This window comes from Microtus oregoni, unplaced genomic scaffold, assembly GCF_018167655.1.
Source record: "Microtus oregoni isolate MIOR12 unplaced genomic scaffold, Mior012 000060F_007, whole genome shotgun sequence".
Lineage (NCBI taxonomy): Eukaryota > Metazoa > Chordata > Mammalia > Rodentia > Cricetidae > Microtus > Microtus oregoni.
The window spans coordinates 17,920-39,895 of NW_024543842.1; the positions used below are offsets into that span (position 1 = coordinate 17,920).

The 21,976-nt window shown below is 43.8% G+C and overlaps 1 protein-coding gene across 2 annotated transcripts in view; it reads left to right on the forward strand.

Moving 5' to 3' along the window:
* Positions 1 to 1,634: 1,634 nt before the first annotated feature.
* LOC121439149 (coiled-coil domain-containing protein 141-like) overlaps positions 1,635 to 21,976 on the forward strand; it is a 145,434-nt gene continuing 125,092 nt past the window's right edge. For both annotated transcript variants that reach the window (XM_041639650.1, XM_041639651.1), the window contains exons 1-2: positions 1,635 to 1,856; positions 3,710 to 3,832. In XM_041639650.1, coding sequence (XP_041495584.1) covers positions 1,755 to 1,856; positions 3,710 to 3,832 — 225 coding nt within the window. In that variant the 5' untranslated portion in view covers positions 1,635 to 1,754. The remainder of the gene's footprint in view (positions 1,857 to 3,709; positions 3,833 to 21,976) is intronic.

Sequence of the window (21,976 nt, forward strand, 5' to 3'; positions counted from 1 at the left end):
ACTTAAGCAATACCCACTGTGCACTTAGTTTAGGATATGGCCATTCTGGATGTTGGTTGTTAGGGCCGAAAGTTGGTTGCAATTAAATTGTTTTGTTTGTACAGCCCAATTACATACTGGTTCAGTGGAAGACACTGTCTTTAATATTCCAAAGTGTTTTTCCCCCCACAAGCTCTTCAGCCCTGTCAAAAAATAAAGCCACTCTGAACATTTCCCACACTGTCAAGTATCTTCCATCTGCTGGCCAGAGCTCGCTCCTGCTGCTCCCTTCACAGTGTCCGGTGAAGTTTGTTCAGTCTAGGAAACAGGATCTTGGTGTGGTTCCCCTTTCATCGGTACAGCAGGCAGACATTGAACACAGAAGCCCTGGGTCCAGGGCATACGGTTTGCACAGCAACTATGGCATGCTCTCAGAATGAACAGTGGTCCCACATAAACATGTATGCATATTCTCACACATTTCAGCTCAAGAATATTTTCATAAACGGTAGCAAAAGAAAGCAATAGCGCTTACTCAGACCTCTGAGCCTCAGCCCCGAGTCTAACCTACTTTCACACAGAGCCGAGGGAGGGGGCTTACACAGGGAGCAGGTTGCTTTGGCTCTGTTTGTGGCTCTGTCCCCCGTTTTGTCTTTCACCCCAGAGATCTCCAGTGGTTGCAGCTGCCTTGGAATTAGTGTCTCTGATGTGTTTGCCTCTGACCTCTCACCTCCGACCTAAGCTTCAGTGTTATTTTCAGCTGTTCTTTGACGGGGATCCAACAGCTGCTGCTTAATACCAGAGACAACTTCTGACACAGGCAGAGCTTCTGGCAGAAGGATTAATCTGGGAGCCTGACTCGGATTTAAAGCTGGCTGCAACTTCTTTTGCTCCAGGTAGAAATGAGGATTTAAAAGAAGAAAAGAAAAGAAAGTAACAAAACATTCACCTTTAAACAAACAAGCAAAAGTACATCTCTTACTACAGTTAAAAGGTAACAACAAAGTACTAAGCTTCCTAGTTGCTGATTGCTGCTGAGCTCAAAAATATTGCTCAGAAAACCATCATGAAGAAATACTGGGAAGATGTGTATTTATTAATAAGTGCTGGGTGAAATGTTTTAAAATACTCCTAAGAAGTTCTTAGAAAATGTGACCATTCCACGAACTTCATTTGGCAAAGTTCATTAAGTTTTAGAAAAACAGATTAATCTAAAAATATTTTTGATCAACTTTGTGACTTAACCCCCCCAACAAAAAGGATCATTTTTGGAAGTTTTCTTTATATGAATTAGACTTGAAAAGATTGATATTCAGGTCACCAACTTTCTGGTTTCAAAGTCCACGGTTAACAACTGTTTAGTTTCAATGGCTAAACTAATTCGGGCTGTCAGGATGTATTTTTTTTTTCCATTAGCTATCGGACATCAGCTGATAGGCAGAGAGCTCAAGGCTGTCCCTCGAGTTTCAGATAATGGCAAAAATAACAGGCACTTACTGTTACCATACTAGGGGTGTGGCTGCTCCTCTCTCTCTCTCTCTCTCTCTCTCTCTCTCTCTCTCTCTCTCTCCCCCCTACTCCCCCTCCCTCTCGATAAGCTCAATGGGGCTGTCTATTTTTAACTTCCTGTTCTTTCCTTTTGGCTGGGCAATCAGTGTGAGCCGAGAGCATTCCCCGAATGAGTCCGGTAGCCGTGTGGATGCCTTCTAACATGACCAACAGACACGCATCCCTATCAACGGTGCCCCGGGTTTAAATCTTCCTTCTAAAGTGCCATGTCCTGCAAAGAAAGTCCCCATGCGGGTGTTTCCACCACCACCATCAGCTCTGTAGCTGTGCAAGCTGGGAACTCCAAAATCGTGATAGCCCTTGTCAAGGTAAGTGCACAGCTTTCTTTTCTCTGTGTGGCTGTGGCCGGGGGGGGGGGGGGGGGGGGGCTCTTTGTGTGTGCTGAGAGTCCTAAAAGATAATGCACATGTTCACAGGACACAGCACAGAACAGATACTAAATAATAAGTGATTTCAATCACGTAAACCAGTGTCAGAGGACTGGCAAGTTTCAACAAGTTGCCAGTTTGCTTTTCAGCGTACTAAGTATCTACAACGACTTAAAACAAACTTTATGGTGTACTTTCAGTTTGGCCCTTAAAGGCAAGGCACATGTCACACAGGCTCTGGAACTTCAGGTGAAGAGTCGGGTGGGCCAGGGCAGTGTGTTATTTTTGCGTGGATGTGATGGAGGGGACAGGTCAGAGGGGGGCACTGCCTTGGCAGGACAGAGAAATGGAAACACTAAGAGGCTCTTACCAGTGCCTCCCAGAACTGTTCCCACTGGTACAGGCAGCCTTAAATACTTCTCCACTGTAGGGTGATGGAGACCCTGCCACAGGCTGTATATCAAACTGACTCTTGAGATCAGGAACATGCAGCCACTTGGGGCTTAACTCTATGTTTTGTGTTTAGCTGTTTGCAAGATAGCCACACATCTTTGGGGTGTGGAAGACTTCTATCATTTTGTCCCCTTTGACTGAAATCATGCAAGAGCCTCTGAAATATAAGTTTGCTCTTTAGACAATTTGCCACCTAAAGAATTCATGTTTAATGGATGCTAACCTGGCCAAAAAGGGGAGAAAAACTGGCGACAAGGCCCATTTAATTTAATTGCTGCAAATTTTATAGTAGTATGAAAAATTTGTAGGAGGAAAACAAAATTTGATGTTGAGCAGTGGAATGCAGGGTTCTGCTTAAGGCCAAATTCCCAGTGCTGGGAGCTTCCTGCACAAAATGCAAGACCTCAGGGACTCCCCACTCTCTTCTCTGCAGAGGTGTGACTTCTCTCTGCAGAGGTGTGACTCCCCACCCTCTCTTTTACAGAGTGACTCCCCTCCCTCTCCTCTGCAGAGGTGTGACTCCCCACCCTCTCCTCTGCAGAGGTGTGACTCCCTGCCCTCTCCTCTACAGAGGTGTGGGTGGGAATGCCAGGGCATCAAAGCTGTACCAATGAAAACTGATTGATTGCACACGATTTAATGATGCTTTGGGCAACTCACAGATTCCAGCAGGGAGGAACAGGAAACAAATCTATGATGTTTTTTCTAAGTCAACATCACTTTTCCTCAAGCTTAAGACACTCTTTGAGTAAAGGAGTCATGGTATTTAGGGAATAACCTGCAGGGTAGTCAGAGGTACAAAGAATACAAACTTTATAAATTGTATGGGAAAGTCTTTTTACCCAGCTTCTGTCTCTCAGAATGGCCATTCATGGTCCTCTCTCCGGCTCCCTTACCCTACAGCCATCTCCAAATGAAATGAGCTTTAGCCTCTTCAGGGAGCAAAGACCGTGTTGACGGAGGAGAAATGCTGAGGCCGGTGAAGGTCCTACCTCACTTTGCCTGCCTGAAGTGTCACTAATTGTCAACTGTCGAGAGTTGCTTTGTGTGAATGTATTCAGTGGCGGAGAGATGGTGAAGAGGACATCATCTAAGGCACACATTTCTCACTCGAGAACTTGAGGAATTCAGACCCACACTCCCTGAGAGAATTTGTTCTAAAAGTGAAAGAAGACAGAGCATGGGCTTGTGTTAGAGCTATTGTGTCCAACGTGTTAGCCCATGTCTGTGGGAGGAGGAAATATGCTTGGTGTAACTAGAAATTAAAATTTTAAAAAATGGAAAAAGGAGAAGGGCAAGAAAGGATAAACATCCATTTCACTTTTTTAATTTTATTTTAGTGTGGTGAATGGGTACAACTCCAGCTGACTGAGTCACAGCCCAATCTTCTAGAAATAGGGAGCAGTCAAGATGAAACCAAGAAACTGCTTCGTGACCATGAGCTTCTCCTGGCTAAGCTTAAGGTAAGAGTCTCGGGTGTGAAGCAAAGGTAACCAAACCTACACAGGAAGGTGATGCCAAGCCTCACCTTGCTCCGGATCCCACTGCTGTGACCGGCTTCGATGGTTTTAATCCAATGCTGATAGATAATGGCAAGGACGCTGCTGTTGCTAAGGATCGGCATAGGCACAGGGAAGAGGCAACAAGGGCTGGAAAAAAACAGCTCAGTTGGTCCAGTGGTTGCTTTGCAAACATGAGGGCCTGGGTGGGATCCCTGGAGCTCATGGAAAAATTCCCGGCATGGTAGCACAGGAAATGGGAGGATCCCCAAAGTTTGCTGATCAGCCAGCCCAGCCCAATTGGTAAACTACTTGCCATTGGGAGATGCTGTCTCAAAAGAGGTGGGAGGTGCTCCTGATGATGGCACCTGTGTTGTTCCCTGGCCTCCGCAAGAACACACGCATAGACAGGCAGGCAGACATTTACAACAAAATAAAAAACAAGTTATATTTTTTTTTAACTTGTCCTGATGTAATAGAAAATTGAGAGGGACAGTATTTTCACTGTGAAGAATTTAGTGATATCCCCTACATTAACTGCCTCAATGAAAACAAATTCCTACCTTAGTATTCATTGCATTAAGTTCCCCGTATACATCAGAGCTTTCTGTTACTAATGTAACTTTCTGGTAAGAATCATTTAGAGAAATCATAAAAAAAAAAAACCCACTTGATTTTATGCTTAGTATTAGGAGTTCTTGAAACCAGATGACATAGTTAATAAAATCAGACCCGACACATTGTAGTTAGTGAAGAATATAAAAATTAACACTGATCTGAGATTGCCAAGTCAGGGCAATAATTTGTGAAGTTCAGTGCAAAATGAAAACGTGCAGCCCCTCGTTCAAAAAGCTCACCCTGTGGTTTTCATTCTGTGTAACATCTGGCTGCCTTGGGTGGTAGCAGGCACAGGGGTGAGGGCAGCCCCACAACACTCTAAACTCAGGCAGCGTATGTACAAGGAGCCAACTCCATGAGAGAGAGAGAGAGAGTAGACAGAGAGTAGATGGCGCCCCTTCTCTGGATGGCAGACGTCATGTACCACGAGGTTCCAGATCTCGGCGTTTCCTTCATGATCTGGGGGAGCTCTTAGAGGACCCACACTGAAAGAGAAACATCCATAACATTGCCATGGCAACGACAGGCAGAGCGGTGGGATCCCACGCTGGCCTCCTCTGAACTGGGCAGTATGATGCAGCCACTCTGCATCGTGAGCCTCACAGGCAAGCGAATAGATGCCTTTGTGAGGATCAAAGAGGCTTGGTGAAGGCTCTGAGTGCTGAGATGGTCAGGATGTTCTGTGACGTTAGACTGGCTTTTTCGTGTCTCTAGGGCCGCAGCACACACTTGGTGTCTAATTCAGAGGCAGGTCTAACCTGCGTCTAGTTTACAGACTAGGAAAAAACTGACTGAGAGGGCGAGGGACAAGTCAGTCCTGAAGAAGACAGCCTTGAAACGCTGATGCTCACTCCCTTGTGTGACAGCCCCTTGCTCTGGTGTCTGGGATCTGAGTTGTCACTGAAGGTAGCAAGCCCTGGCCATCAGGAAGTCTTGTGTGTATTGAAAAGCAACATCCCCGAAACAAAGCGCCATTGTGATGGGAAAGAACGCTGGACCAGGAACCCAAAGACCTGGCTTTTCCTTATGTCCCAGTCTAATGTAACTCAGCAGACAATTCAAAGTCTTCCTGTTGCCAAAGAAACCCTTCAACACATTCTTGAACCTATTGCTCTGTGAACCACAGAAACCAAATACTGTTCCCGGGCCACTCCTGAGATTTGCTTTCTTGTGGTCTGTGGGTCCCCCCTCTCCTTTCTATGCACCTGTCAACTTTTGTGGGAGCTGATCTGGACCTAAAACCACATTCCTTTCTCAGTTCCCACTAACTCACACTGCCTGGTATTTTCTGCTCTCTGATGAATCACAGACGGTGGCTCTCAGCAGATGGGGCCTCTGTGGCTGTGGGCTTTTCTTCTCGCATATCTTTGAGAAAACACTAGAAGGCACTGTTTCTCAGGTGGAACAATGTGGCCCTCCCCAGCTCCATGCTCTTACTTCTGTATCTGAGTCTATCCTGGGGCTCTGCTGGAAAAGGGGCTTCCGTTTAACAGGCTCTATCTGCTTACAAGACACTTAGGGCTCTGGATTCTAAATGTCTGGTTCTTTTAAGCCAGACTTCAGGCTGTCATAAGCTATTTAAGTCTTCTGGACTTCAGGCTTTTTTATCTGCATGGTAAAGAGAGAGGAGATCAGAGACTCAGGTCCGCTGGATTTTACCGTTGTGTGCCACGGAACTGGGAGTCATTTTCAACCTCCCTGCAAATGGATCTAAAACACAGGCTCGTGGGTGAAAACACACCCTGGCTTCACCTACGCTTCTAGTCACAGCCTCTGGATCTATCCAGCCCCATCTCATAGCCTTCCTTAACCTTCTGTTGTCTGCTATTAACCTAATCAGCTCGGCCCCCAAGGGGTTTAATTATCAGGTCTGTCCTTCAAACTGTACTGGGATTTAAAATTTTTATTTAATGTTTGTATAAAAGAGATGGGGGTGGGGAGTAATCAAGGAATTTGGAGTCTGTCTCAAATGTGCCAACTTAGAAATAATGGTAATTGAATCTCTCAACAGGATCCCAACTAATTTGCCACTTCCTTCCCTATCAGGGTTGTCACAACTTAACCTGGGGCAGAAAATTGTTGGTCTCAAGTTAATTGTAATATGAGGTTTTCAAAGGAAAAGGATGTTGGTAGTTTAGGAAGCCAATCATATTTAATATCTAGTGTTCATTCTAGGCCTTTCTCAGTGTATAGAACCCTGTGGTGTGTTCCAATTAGAGAGAAAAATATTCTGGAAGGGGGTTCTTGGAGTCAAAAGTGGACGACTTTCTGGTTGATTGTGATACTCGCCCTTGCTAGGATAAGGGTATATGTTTGGAGAAGTAAGGTAATAACAGTTACCTTCACTGGCAGAAACAAAATCTGAGAAGACAAATGTAATGCCATCCAGAAGTACGTGCTGTCTTTAAGGGAGAAAGTGGCCTGATTATTATGCTAATGATGAATAGATCAGACTAATGTGAACGAACATTTAATACGAAAGCCATTTTGTGCCTTCCCCTGAACAAATCTCCAACCCTCAAAATGAAGAATAAGGGGGAAATGCTGGGAACACATGGTTTTCCTAAGTGTTCCTAATGCTGGCGATGTCTGTGCCCCTAGGGATTTGATTTCGCCTTCAGCTATGTACTTATCCATCCCACTAGAGCATCCAGAGGGAAAAAATCATTCCAGTTTCAATGGTGAAAACAATCATGTGGAAATAGGTTTAAGTCCCAGAGGCTTCTGGGTTCCCACACTGTGCTAACTTCTTTCCAATGAGAAAGAAGAGACCCAGGAAGGAGGAAGGGAGGACTTCACCCAGGCCAAGACCTGCCTGCGGCTGCCCTTGACTGTGTGCCCCCAGGTAGGCACAGAGTAGTTGGAGACAGAAATAAAGACGTGGAGGAATCTTTGAGATGCTGCTTATGGTGTTTCTGTCCTCAGAGTCTGTCTTTTAACTGCATCTCTAGCGACCAAAGGAGTTGGCTATGTGCCAAGATACCCTTGGGCATTCGCCCCTGGTTACTGGCATGTGACATTAGCCTTCACGGACCTACTTTACCTCTTACTTGACTCTCTGAAGTCTAGTGGTTTCCTGCTTCAGATGCCATGTCTGACCCAGTGTGGCTAATGTTTATCCTATTTCTGATGACTGACTTAGAGACAGGCATGCTGTGTGTAGAACGTATGAATAGTAATGTCAAAATTCTCACATCAAAATTTGTCATAAACAAGGGAAAGTGTGAATGATTTCAATTAAGCTGCAGTATTTGCTCAAAATGCATTTAAAATCATGTTTTATGTATCAAAATATAAGTACCATAAAGTTTACTGTCTTAGCCACTTATCTGTGTACAATTCAGCAGCACTGATTACATTCACATCATATAACCATCAACTGTGTATGTTTTTAAAAAATTAATCACACCAAACAGAAACTCTATAGTTCCTAAGAACTCCCATTATTATCTCTACTTACAGTGTTGTCTGCTTTTCTCTATATATTTGCCTGCTCTAGACCCCACATATAAATGGAATAATATATTTGACTTTTTAATGCCCTGCTTGTTTTCTTATATAGTATTTGTTTGTATTTTGTACAAGAATCTCACTTTTTGAATAATGGATAACAAAGAATGAATGTATGATAACACAAATTGTAATGGTTGCATATCCCTTATCTGAAATGCTTGGACCAGAAATATTACAGCTTTTCAATTTTTTGAATTTTGGAATATTTGTATATGTACAATAAGATATCTTGAGCATTGAACCCTAGTAAATATACAAAATCCATTTATTTCAGATACACCTTATACATAGAGAATAAAGATAAGTTTGTTGTTTTCATTATGCCTGCATTTTGACAGTAGCCTATGGCCTGAGTTCAGGTATGGAATTTTCCATCCATTGTGACATGGTTGTGTGCACAGGTTTTAGATTCTGGAATAGTGTGTGTACTGCTTGGTTTTGTTGTCAACTTGACACAAACTAGAATCATCTGGAAAGAGAGAAGTTCAACCAGGAAACCGCCTCAATCACAATGACACGTAGGCACGTCTGTGGGCCTTTGTCTTGATTAATGACTGACATGGAAGGGCCTAGCATGTGGGCGGGGCCCTTTCCTGGGAAGGTGGTTCTTGGACTCTAAGAAAAGCAGGATGAGCAAACCACGAAGAGCCAGTTGGTAAGAGGAGCCAGTTGCTAAGCAAGGCTTCTCTGTGGTCTCTCAATTACTTCATGCCTCCAGCTCGTGCCTTGATTACTTGCCATGGCTTCCTTCAATTGCAGACGGTGACCAATAAGCCAAATAAACCTTTCCTCCCCAAAGCTGCTTAATGGTGTTTATCACAGTGACAGAAAGCAAACTAGTACTCTGTGTATGTGTGTGTGTGCGCGCACGCACATGCGCGTGTGTGGGTGAGTGCATGCATGTGTGCGTGCGTGCGTGTATGTGCGCGCACCTGTGTGTGTATACTCATACATTCTGCGTGCACGTGGAAGCCCGAGGTTGAGATCAAGCGTCTTCTGCCAGTGCTCTCTGTGTTAGTTTTCAAACAGGGTCTCTCACTCGCCCGGGAGCTCAGATTTGCCAAGGATGATGGGCCAGTGAGTCTAGGGGCCCACCTGTGTCTGCCTCCTGGCACTGGAGGTACAAACATGGGTCACTGTGCTTGGCTTTCATACGGGTCCTGGAGCTTTGGACTCAGATCTTCAAGCAGGCACTTCGCTCACTGAGCTCCTCCTCGAACCCCAAGTTTTGGAGTACTTTTGATTTCAGATTTTTGGATGAAAGATGCTCAGCTTGGAGAGCATTTTGTTCAGTCACCTGTCTCTGGGCGCTTGGATTGTTTCCACTCTGGCTTTTGTAAATTGTGCTGCTATCAAGACTGGCACGGAAGTATCTGCGTGGACATCTAACTCTAGATCTTTCTGGTCCACGTGATGCAGCGCAGTTACTGGATTTTTTGGCATTTCCACGCTTAGTTTTTTGAGGAAGCACTAAAATATTTCCCTGGTAGGAAATAGTAAGTTTGGGTGGCGCAATGGTTTTCAATGTCAGCTTGCCACAACGCAGAACGACCTGAGCAGCGAACCAAACCTCAAGGATTGTCTCCATCAGGTGGGTGTGTGGGGGTGGGGGGTGTTTGTGGGGCACTGCCTTGATTGCCTTAATCAATGTGGATGTAGGAAGGCCCACCTTAAATGTGGATGGTGTCTCCTAGTAGCCCAGATAAAAAGACATGTAAGTAAGAAGAGTGTTTGCTTTTGGTTCGGTTGACTTTACCTCTCATTTAATCCATGTACCCTGTCGCTGCTGTTTCTACTTCCTTGGCTAGTGTTAGAACCAGCCTTCCCAGGAGTTCACCAGTCCTAGTCTTCTGCCAAAGTTCCTGGATCATGGCTGGTCCCCTATCCAGTCTGGAATCCTGAAAAGCAGCTTCTAAGGTTAGGAAAACTTCCCTCCATCTTTCTACCTCATGTTCTAGCAGAAGTGAGGATAATGTGTGGCCTGACTGGAGAGACTGGGAGCGAGGAGTGGCCACCATTGGGGAATGAAGGGTTCTTTGTGGTGCCCTCTGTGGACTGCAAGCTCTCTCCTCTCTCTGCTTCTGCTGAGCGAGCCAGATATCCCCACCTGGTAGATGCAGACCACAGTTCTCTCCGTGACAGCCATGTCCCCAAATCTAGTTCTTCTTTCAGGCAGGCACCAAGGTGGGGACCAGATTCTGGAAATGGGGGAAGAAAGCCGGAACAGTCTGGTTTCTATGGTTCCAGAACTTTGGATTCCTCTTTACCATTAATGAGAGTAAACACCCTAATCTGTCCCCAGTCTTACTGTCAGCTTCCCGATCAATATGGAGCATTACAGGGAGAGGGTAAGTGGATTTGTGCCTTGGAGTGCCAGTCATGGAAATCATCTGATGAATTTTTTTAGTGATCATTTTGAATGAGGCCGCTGAGATAAGGTAGGGGCCGAGCAGAAATTATGGAGAACTTCTTTTAAGCTTTGCTGTTGAGAAACTTCTCTACTAAAATACACCAACAAAAATTCTGGCAACCATGGAACATTTAAATTTTCATGTGTCATCGACAGTATTCTAGTTGGCAGGTTGTTTCCTCTTCTAGATAGTCTGTTCCAGTGACCAGCGTGTGCGGCAGAGTGACGTAGGAGGCTCGTTTTGAATGGCGCTCTTTTGAGCTAGAAAGTGCGTGGATAATCTGGGAAAAAGATGCTCTTTTTTTTTTTTTTTTTTTTTTCGAGACAGGGTTTCTCTGTGGCTTTGGAGCCTGTCTTGGAACTAGCTCTTGTAGACCAGACTGGTCTCGAACTCACAGAGATCCGCCTGCCTCTGCCTCCCGAGTGCTGGGATTAAAGGCGTGCGCCACCATCGCCCTCTTATAAGTGGAAGTGAGAGGTTATCTTTGCCCATTTGTGACCATGGACAGAGTAGTTTAGAAAGAGCAGACACTTATGTGTCACAGCTGAAGGGAGCCTGAGTTCTGTTTCCTATATTGTGCCTTATGGCAGCCCCATGCGAGGGACAAGAGTATGGTGTCTTCATGGAGAGATGGAAAGAAGGCAGATAGCAATAAATTGTCTCCCCTTCAAGCTCCCTTACAGGTACTGGTATTAATTCATGTGTAGAGCAGAGATCCTATGACCTAGCCTTTTCTAAAAGGGCCCAGTTCCTAATACCACTGCATGGAGGTTTGTGCTAATAGGTGAATCTGAGGGAACACAATCAAGCCATAGCAGAAACGTTAATTTAGTGGATTCCAGAAAGTCCACGATTTGTTCCCATGAAACAGACTTTGAAAGTGTCTATTAAGCCAGGCGGTGGTGGCGCACGCCTTTAATCCCAGCACTCGGGAGGCAGAGGCAAGCGGGTCTCTGTGAGTTCAAGGCCAGCCTGGTCTACAAGAGCTAGTTCCAGGACAGGCTTCAAAGCTACAGAGAAATCCTGTCTTGAAAAACAACAACAACAAAAAGTGTCCATTATTGATGAAATATTCACGCAAGCTCATTTTTAAAGGCACATAAAGCATAGATGGGTGTTGTTGGTTGTTTTTTACTCTCACTCATTTGGCTCTTTGGTGCATACTCTTTGGGGGGGGGCTGCCTCCCAGTTCCCAAATAAATCATATAGAGGCTTATTCTTACTTATGAATGTCAAGCCATAGCTTGGCTTGTTTCTCGTCAACCTTTCTTAACTTAAATGATCCCATCTGCCTTTTGCCTCTGGACTTTTATCTTTCTCTATTCTATATACCGTTCTTTACTTCCCGTGGCTGGCTGTGTAGCTGGGTGGCTGGCCCCTGGAGTTCTCTTCTCACTCCCCTGTCTCTCCCCAGATTTCTTCTGCTGTTTACTCTCTGCCAGCCTCACTCATCCTTCCTCCTACCTTGCTCTTGGCCATTCAGCTCTTTATTAGACCAATCAGGTATTTTAGACAGGCAAAGTAACACAGCTTCACAGAGTTAAACAGATGCTACAAAAAAAATAGTGCAACAGACCTTTGCATCAACTAAACAAACATTCCACAGCACAAACAAATGTAGCACATCTTAAAATGATTTTCCACAACAGATGGAGACAATTATGTGGGCACAGAGATGGAAGATTCTTAGCTCTTGGTTCAGGAGTAACTGCTGGGCTCCTTGGGCAAAGCTGAAGTTCCTGTGGGGATCACGAGTCACATGACATGTGTATCTCTACACCTGCGTATCCTGGGAAATCAAGCGGCCCCTGACTCAGTAAGACAGAAAGGCATCCTCATTTCTGCAGGGGACAGACTGTGACAGGGTGTAGCGGATACTGGCATCCCTTCTGAGAATCTGGAAAGATCTAGAGCACAGCATGATTCTGGGAGATTACAGGTGCTTTCGAGTCTTTGGCCCTCCTCTGATGAAGAATGAAGGTCTATGTCCCTCCTCTCCAGAGGACCCAGACTTCCTCCCTGCTTTGGCAAACAGAATGAAGCTGGATTGTTGTGTGGGTCCCAGCTTCAAGAGACTGGCTACTCTTGGCCTTGGCTCCATGACTTAGAACTGTGACATTTGCCACAGGTGAGAAATCCCAGCAGCAGTAGAGGCCCCAAATGGAGATGCCCTGGGTTCCTGGGCATCAGGTCTGCTGATATCCCAGCTGACGGGTAAGCAGCTTGCCAGTCTGTGAGGGAACTACTTTGGGAGGAGACCCTCCAGCCTCAGTAGAGACCCCATCTTGCCCGTGTGGAGTCCAGAATGCCTTCCTCACCTCCTTCCCTCGCTGGGCAAAAGAAATGACTGCTTCAGGCAACCTGAAGATGGGGTGACTTGTGGTAGAGCCACAGAGAATGAGGGCAGAGGCCACCAGCAACTGTCACATCCTCTAAGGACAATGAAGGGAGCACTCATGCGTGAATAATTACAACAGAGAAAAATGAGAACTTTTATGGGGAAGGTGTTGAGAAATAGAACTGGATCTCTCTAAAAGGGAAGCTGGCATAAGTAATGGGGTAAATGGCACTTCTGAGGTGTGTCACTCATTTCTTAAAAATTGGATGAGTGAACAGGCATCCAAAGACAATATCTGTGATGATTCTCAGCTGTTTGATGTACATCCCACTACAGCTTCTGGATCAGGAGAAGGAGAGTTATATCATAACTTCACATACAGAGATATGTACAAGATACTGTATGAGGAAGAAGGATTAATGCTGTCTGATAAATCACATAACTGTGATGGAGAAGGTGGTTGATACTGCCTAAGAAGTAAATATGAGTGATCCAGATGCAAATTTAAGGGCAAACCATGGAGTGGGCAAAAAAAGTATTTGCAGCGTAGATGACAGTTAGCAATGTGCCTGTCAAACTCTAGCTAGAAGCTGACAGGTCCTTCTGGTTAGAAGACATCGCTATGCATTCTACTTAACTGAAAATGAAGAAATTCTTTTCTCTATTTTAAGTCCCTTACAGTGCATGCCTAGTTTGTGTTAGCCCAGATGCGTCTTTGCCTTTATGTAGTGCAATTATGTAATAATGTCTAAACGTACAAAGCTCAAGGTTTCTTAAAGGGACTTGCTTTCTCATTATATAAGAAATCTGTCTTGTCAGTCATTAGGAGACTAAGGTGAACTGTGACCCCTACCTCCCAGTCTCTGTACTGTAGCATGGTGGTGTGTGAAATTCTAATCTCTTTCCCAAAGCGGCCTACCTGCTCACTCCTCAGAATTCCTGGCAAAAGTTCATTCATCAGGAAATTAAAAAACATGTTAGTGGAAACAATATGGAGGGTGTTCTTTCTTACTTGCTGGAACTTGGAAACAGTTAAAAATCAAGTAAGTGGCCAGGTGTTGGTGGTGCACACTAATCCCAGCACTTGGGAGGCAAGGCAGGTGGATCTCAGTGAGTTTAAGGTCAGCCTGGTCTACAGAGTGAGTTCCAGGACAGCCAGGACTATTTTTACACAGAGAAACCCTGTCTTGAAAAGACAAACATAAACAAACAAACAAACAAAACCCCCAAACCAAAAACAAACGAACCAAACAAATAAAAAAGTAGTTGTTTTATCACGTTTTCCTCCTCCCCTCCCTCTGACCTCTCCACCTCCTGGGGGGAGACAGTGGTTGGGAGAGCATGGCCCAATGGGGAAAGCAGAACCCTGGCTTTTCAGCCCCCACTATCCACCTCTGCCACTAAGCTGAGCTAGGAAAGGTAGACATCAAAGAAGGTGACTCGGTGACTCATATCATATGGATGGGAATTGAACTGTCTCAGAAGAAAGTCGAATGCCCTGTCCTTAGACAGGGAACAGAAGAATCGGATACCTCAAATTCAATTTCATAGAATGTATGTTTTCCCTCGAGTCAACTCAAACACACCCTGAGTTTTCCGTAATTGGAACTGAGGAATGCAAACGACCCAAGGCTATTGCTCACTGCTCTCTGAGTGCCTGAGTGTTTTTGGTCCAGTGGTCCCATCAGCCATTAAACTTTTATTAATGTGTTGAAGAGAAAATGCTTTGCTAGAGCGGCACACTTCCTAGAGCAGAGATAAATGGGAATATATAATGGGAACTGCAAGGGCAAGCTTCATTTGTAATTCAACATGTTGAGGGGGCATGTGTAAATTTTAGTATGTTAAATGCTTATCTAGTAAAGAATAAATATCCTAAATTGATCTCAGCTTAAGAGACTAGAGAAATAAAAGCAAATTAAAACCAAAGCAAGCAGAATGGAAGGAACTACAAAGAACAGTGATCGATGCAATTGAAAACAGAAACAATAGAAAAATCGATAAGCCAAAAGCCAGCTCTCTGGAAAGGTCAATTAAATTGATGAACCTCTCTAGCCAGACTAAGAAGGAAAAAGAGAGAAGACAAAAATTACCAATATTAGACATGAAAAGTAGGTCTTACTGTAAATCTCATAGTCATTAAATGTATAATGAGAAAGCGCCAAGAACATCTGTATGTACATGAATCCAGCAGCTCAGAGGAAATGAACCGAGTCCTCGAGAGCATAAATTACCAAACCTAATCAAAAAGCAAAGTAAAAAGAAACAAGTGAAAGTAATTTAATAATATGCTTAATTTCCTCCAATATACACAAAATATTATCATTTAGCCAGTAATCATGGTAAGATTACAGATGAAATATTCTATCAAAGTCCAGTGGGATACGGGAGTTCTAACCTACCCATGCAAATGATTAGTGGCTACCCCGTGCCCATTGGTAGGTTTGGAGAATAGAGGAGTCTACCTCTGGTGAGGTCTTCACCTTGTTTTCTAGCTCGAGGGGAAGAGAATGGGTCAGGGCATGGAAGTTCCGAAGAGGACAATAGTGACTGGATAGCTCTGCCGGGGACATTAGTTTAAAAAATGGTAGATTATCTCCAATGGTCAATTTTTATTATCATTTAAGCAGTGTTGTCAAATGAGGTCATAGGAGGAATAAAACTATTTTTCTAATGTAATATTTCGAGACTGTGTGTGTGTGAATGTGTTTGTGCATGTGTTTGGAAACCGATTTTTGCTTTAAACGGTAATTTCTTTAGAACTGGAGAGATGGCTCGGTGGTTAAGCAGCGCTGCTCCTTCAGAGGCTAGGTTAGGTTTCTAGCACTCAACATCTATGCCGCTTGCTCTAGATCCAAGGGATATGGTGCCTCTGTGGGCACCCGCACTCACCTGCACAGACTCCTAGACCTGCTCAGGTATCTCCTAGACACACAATTTAAATTATAAATTGTAAAGCAAATACAACGAGAGTTTGAAATAGTGAGGAGAAAACTGCATTGCTCTAGTTTGAAAAGCCCGCAGCAGCAGACAGCAATGGAGTGGTGTGTTGTCTGGTTCCAGCTTCTGGAAGCATCGCTACACTTTTCATTAATGCTTTTACATGTAATTAATTTGTTGTCTGTTGATCGTTCATGGCTCAGATACTGCTCAGTGGATTTCTCATGGTTCTATTATGTAATGATGATGACATTAGAGACTAAATGTAATTCAGACACTAAAAATAACTGGAAGAATTTCTTAAATATATTATGCTTAATGATGGTTAACAGGTCATTAACGATTCTGCTACATGAGTGATGAGTATTTAATACCTACTAAGGATGTCCTCGGAGTGTTTTGTATCGCTTAATTCGTTTATAAATATTTCCCATCTGACTGGTTTTCATTCATACCATATATAATGGTCTAAATTCTGAACAATAGGGAGTAGTACAAATATTGCTGAAAAATATGGTGTCTAATAACTGGCGTGTTCCATCTATTTTTTCTTTTCATTTAATATTTTGGGCTTGGGAAAGAAGAGATCAGCCTTCTGGGTATCGCACATAAAAATAGGGTAAAAACTGAAGTATTTGGTGAAGTCTCTCAACCTGGCTGGCAATAGTATCACCTGGAGGCTTCAGAAGTGAGTTGGTCCTCAGATCCAGGCCCCAAGCTGTGTACCTGAGAAAATGATTAGGAAGTCAGGAGCTAAGCTGGGTTTCTTTTTCTTGGAAGAAAAGGTGCTTTCTGCATCACCTGAGACTTACAGCTGGTCTACAGAAGGATGTCCTTGGCAAAGGATGGAGGGATGGACCATTTTCAACTCTCCCATCCTCTGCAGTCATTCGTCAGCAGGAGCCATTCCTTCCAATAGTGGAGGTTTGGTTCAACTACAGCAAAGCAAGCAAGCAAATAATTAAAACAAAACAGACCCTACCTAATCCTTGAAATAATGTCTTTCCATAGCTGCTAGAATTTCTACCAGATTGTAGTCCTTTGTGTATTGTGAGATAACCTGTGTGTACGTGACTCAGGGTTGCTGCACAGAGGGTTATGAATGCAAAGCGTTCAGTAAAAAAAAAAAAAAAATGACATTTTGAATTTTGCAGGAAAATGGATGGAGCTAGAAAACATTATTTTGAGTGAGGTAACCCAGACACAAAAAGACTATTATCACATGTTCTCACTCATAGGTGGTTTTTAATTATAAAGCAAAGAAAACCAGCCTACAAACCACAATCCCAGAGAACTTAGACAACAATGAGGACACTAAGTGAGACTTACATAGATCTAATCTACATGGGAAGTAGAAAAAGACAAGATCTCCTGAGTAAATTGGGAGCGTGGGGACCTTGGGGGAGGGTTGAAGGGGAGGGGAGAGTCAGGGAGAGGAGCAGAGAAAAATGTAGAGCTCAATAAAAATCACTAATAAAAAGGTTCCTTCTCTTTTAAAAAGCCTAAGAGGTAGGAATGACTGCTTCCTATATTCATGCGATGTGTACCAATCATCCTAGAGATCCGGCACTGAGTATTCAATACTTAAACCAATCTTATATGGTAGGAATTATTCACACGTATAAGATGCCTAAACAGGTTATACCAGACTGTTGCTACCCCATTTTATGTAAGGGGATATTATTAATATCCAAAATGTAGGAACTGCAAGGTAATATATGAAAAGCCATATGTTACAAAGTGCGGACGGGTGGCTCCATAGAAGGGATGGCAGCTCAAGAGCAGAGAGTATTTAACAGTGCTTGGATGTGGAAGACAGGGATGAGAGCTGAGAGTCAGTGACTGAAAAAAATGAAATTATGAAATTTGCAGTAATAGTATATTAAATTAGGTGACCCAGACCCAGAAAAGCAAGAATCACATGTTATCTCTAGGTGAAGGTAATAACTTTAATGTTTAAGTTTATGTAAATAAGGAAGCATGAGGGTAGGCATAGAATACTTAGCAAGGTAGGAGACCGGGGAGCAGGAAAACAGGAGGTATTGGAAAAGGTTGGGAGGTCCAAAGGTCACATAGGATATTAAAAATTGAAAGTTCTACTAGAGGTGGGAAAGATAGGAGAGGGGGAGGGGCAGATGAGTGGCAGAAGAGGAAGAGCAAACCCAAATTCTTTGTATGCTAATTTTTATGAATATTACTTGTATGAATAATTTGGTATTTGGTAGGTATTTGGTAAAGTCTTTTATATATTTTAAAATTAAAAATAATTTTGAGTCAAAATAACATTGCAGGTTAGCAGGTCAGCAAACACTGATCAGCTACAAGATCAACAGCGCTGTGGAAATAAATATAAACAAGACGCACAAAGGCTCAGAAAAGCCCTGTTGCGAGCAACCAAAGATGAGATTCCACCGGTGCAGAAGAGGTGTGCTAGAGCCAGAAGACAGCGTGCAGTGGGCTACAGATCGGATTTACTGCTAGTCAAGCAGGGCACAGATTGGACAGCATGGTTTCACGACAGTTTGCTTTGCAATTATTTACAGGGTGCACTTGAATGGAAAATTGCTAGACTTAAATATGTAGGTAGAGTTAACATTGGGAATTTACACTCCCGCTCTGAGGGAGATAGCAACATGGATCAAATTTAAAAGTCTTTGCGAGTGTCGTTAGCACAGTATGTTTGGATAGTAGAAATGATGTTTTTGCCAGTGAATTATAGACAAGATATTTTGGTATCAATTTATTTTACATAAAGAGCAAGAGCATGGTCAAGGATTATCTCACACCTTAAGCCTGTAGGATAAGAAGAAAAAATACCCCACTGACACCATTACATCGCTGTTCATTTAACATCAGAATAGCTGATATGCGTGGTGCTCTAGAGAGCAGTGCTACCGGTTGGGATGGTCTCGGGCGTAATCAAACCCACAGCTGCAAGTGCCGAGCGAATAGAATGAGCCATTTCCTGATGTCTGACTGCTCTATTCACAATAGCGAGGGAATAGAAATAGCCTAGACAGCCATCCATAGATGAGTGGGTACCTAAAATGTGGTGCATAGACACAATGGAATTTCATTCCACTCTAAAGAAAAATGCTCTCGTGAAATTTGTAGAGAAAAAAAGGATGGAACTGGAAAGTATTCTATTGCGGTAACTCGGGCTCTGAAACACAATTGCTATGTGTTCTCTGCCATGTGTAGATCCTAGCTTCTGTTTTGCATGTCTGTGCATGGGTGCACATGTGTATGCGATTGACCCCAGATGTCATTACTCTGATATTGTCGTCCTTGCTTTTTGAGATTGTTTTCGTTGGCCTGGAGCTTCTCCAAGTAGGGTAGGCCCGCTTTCCCATAAGACCCCGAGAGATACCTGCCTGTTTCTTCCTATCCAACCCAAGGATTACAACCACACCACCCATACTTGGCTGTTTTATATCGGTTCTGGGGATCAAACCCAGGACCTCATGCTTATGCAGCAAGCACTTTATCAGTGGAGCTATCTCCCTTGGCCCAGCTTGGAACTCTGTAAAATATGTGCTTAGTTATGTGTGGATGAGCCCATGAGAAGGGAAGAGAGGTATCGAGGAGGGGGACGGGTAGGCTAGTAGACACATGTGACCTGAAAGTGGAGTGGGAGATTTTGGGGGGGGGGTGAGATAGGGAGAGCAGGGGTTTGGTTGGAGAGGGTCAGCCAAAGCAGTTCATGCTCTTTAACAATAAATTTAGGAAAGACAAGAGATGAGACTATGGGAAATCCTAGGCAAAGCATCCGAGTGTGAGGGAAAGGAAATTCCTAGATAAAGATATGAACTAACATTAAAAACAGTAGCACATCGGAGGTGCCTAGTGTTAGATTTGAAAGTCAGAAAATGATTGCTCTCCTGGAACTCTCTAGAATATTCCTTTCTTCTGCTATCGACCATGTTCTCCTCCAAGTGCCTTTTATAGCTGGTCATCTCCCTACAGTCCGCTTCAGTATCTGTTTCTTGAGAGCCAGACTTGTTTCATGTTGCCTTGGTTGTGGGACTGTGAACGCAGCTCCGTCTCTGAGTCCTAGCCCTGTGTTTGCATTATATGTTAAAGAAATGAGTGAAGGACTGAATGAACACATATCCACTCTATAGCTAGGCAAAAGAGACATACGAAACAATCAAATCCGGGTAAAGAAATACACTAGAGACGGCTGGAATGGAGTTCACAGACCTGCTCTTCTTGAACTCCCCAGTCCCGGGGTTGGAAGAATCAATTATTAATGTATGGAACATTCTAGTTCCTAAAACACATGGTGGGACTGATTAATTATTAATACTATTAGTGTTTCTGATTTGTATCATTATTCTTCTAACCGAGCTGGAGGATGGCTTTCCAAGTGAATTATTGATACCCTCATTTCAGAATGCCAAAGCGGCCTCCCTTGTGAAGTCTTGGCTGAGCTCTGGCCCGCTCTCTGCCCGCCTTTTCCCACAGTGCTCTGCTGGAGCTTCTCAACACATACTTGTATGCAGTGCCTCTCACCCAGATGCTGGGTTCGTGTAAGCCGTGGCTGTGTAAGAAGAGGCAAGCCTGGCTTACACAGTGTTTGCACCCCCGCCACCCTGTGCGCCTGAAGAATGCCCCTTCCTTATCCCATGTGGGGTAAGACGCTGGTTAAAGAAAGGTTTTCTGCAGTTGGTACCCTTGGCTCTCACATTTAGAGTTACTTGAATATTTATGGATGTATATACTTCTCGGAATACGGCAAGTTTTCCTCTGGGTAGAGGTGATACTAAGTTATTATCTGGTGACCTTTTATCTAAGTCAGTTGTATGAACTTTGAATCTGCATCATGACTTATGGATGAAGTTAACTCAGTGAGCATTTATTGATTGTTCTGTGTCAACTGCCTTTCATACGTTAAAATTAAATTCAAAGATGAAATGTATTTATAATTTTTAATGCATGATTTGTTCATCTTTAAAATAGCCGCCCGAGGTTAAGTCTATAAGAGACAGCACCTTAGTGAGGGAGCCTGTTAGATTTTCCTGCCCAGACACGGATCAGTGTTGTTGTATTACGATACCACCTTTGGGAAGTTCCTAGTCCCACACTGCCTCAGTTTCCAGGCCTGTAAGTTTTCAGAAGGTAGATGTGAGGATTCTAGGAGCTGAAGGATTTAAAGCATCTAAGACAAAGGTTACATACAATAAGTGTTGAATACTTGCAACTATCACTACTTTACTCATTTTCTTCTAGTTTCATGTGTTATGTGGTGTATGTGCGTATGTAGTGTGCATGTATGGATATGTATCTTTGTATGTGTGGGGCACATATGTGTGGTACAGGTGCATATGGAGACCGCCAATGAGCAGAACCATCAATTGCTCTTCTACCTTTTCCAATGAGGCAGACTCTCAGGCAAACCTAGAGCTCGCTGATACAGCTCTTTCTAGCTTGCCAGCTTGCTCTAGGGATGCTCCGACTCCACTTTCAGAGGCTGGAATTACAGACAGGAAACTACGTATAGCTGACTTTAGGGGAGTTCTGGGGATCCAAGCTATGGTCCTCATACCTGCTTCAGCAAACAAAACACTGAGTTATCCCTATAGCCCCATCAGCATTTTAAAATTATTAGTTCATCAATTTTTATATGATGTAGAGTGTCTTGCCTGCATATATGTATGTGTCTCACATGTGTATCTGGTGCCCACAGATGACAGAAGAGGATGTCATATCCTTTGGGACTGCAGTTACGAGTTACAGATGATTGAGCCATCATTAGGTGCTGGAGATTGAACACAGATCTCCTGGCAATGCAGTCAATGCTCTTACTGTCTGAGCTACCTCTCTAGTCCCTTACACTATCAGTATTTTAATCCTGCTTAGATTAAACTAATGCATGCTCCAGATGAGTTATTAGTCCAGTTCTCCGGGTTAAGAAGCACCTGTCCTGGAAGCCCAGCCTGTTATGGTTGCCTTTGTGCCATACAGGGCTCAGACGCAAGCCCTTCAGTCGTTGCCTTGAGTATGAGAACCCACTCACTGAGGCAATGTGTAACAGCGACATGACTTTCTCCTCTCCTGATTTGATAGGACCACTCAGTAATAGCAATGTCACAGCTATGGGTCTTCGTATGATGAAGAGGAACCAAGTTGCTGTAGCAAAAGAATGGCCGCATTCTAGCAGGCCAGAGTCCGTTCTGTCTGCCTGCTCTGTGCTTGGCATTGCCAAGGACATGAAAGAAATGTAACAGACACTCTGGGCTGCTAGGAGTTTGTAATGTATAATGCATAGAGGACAAAATGACCCTG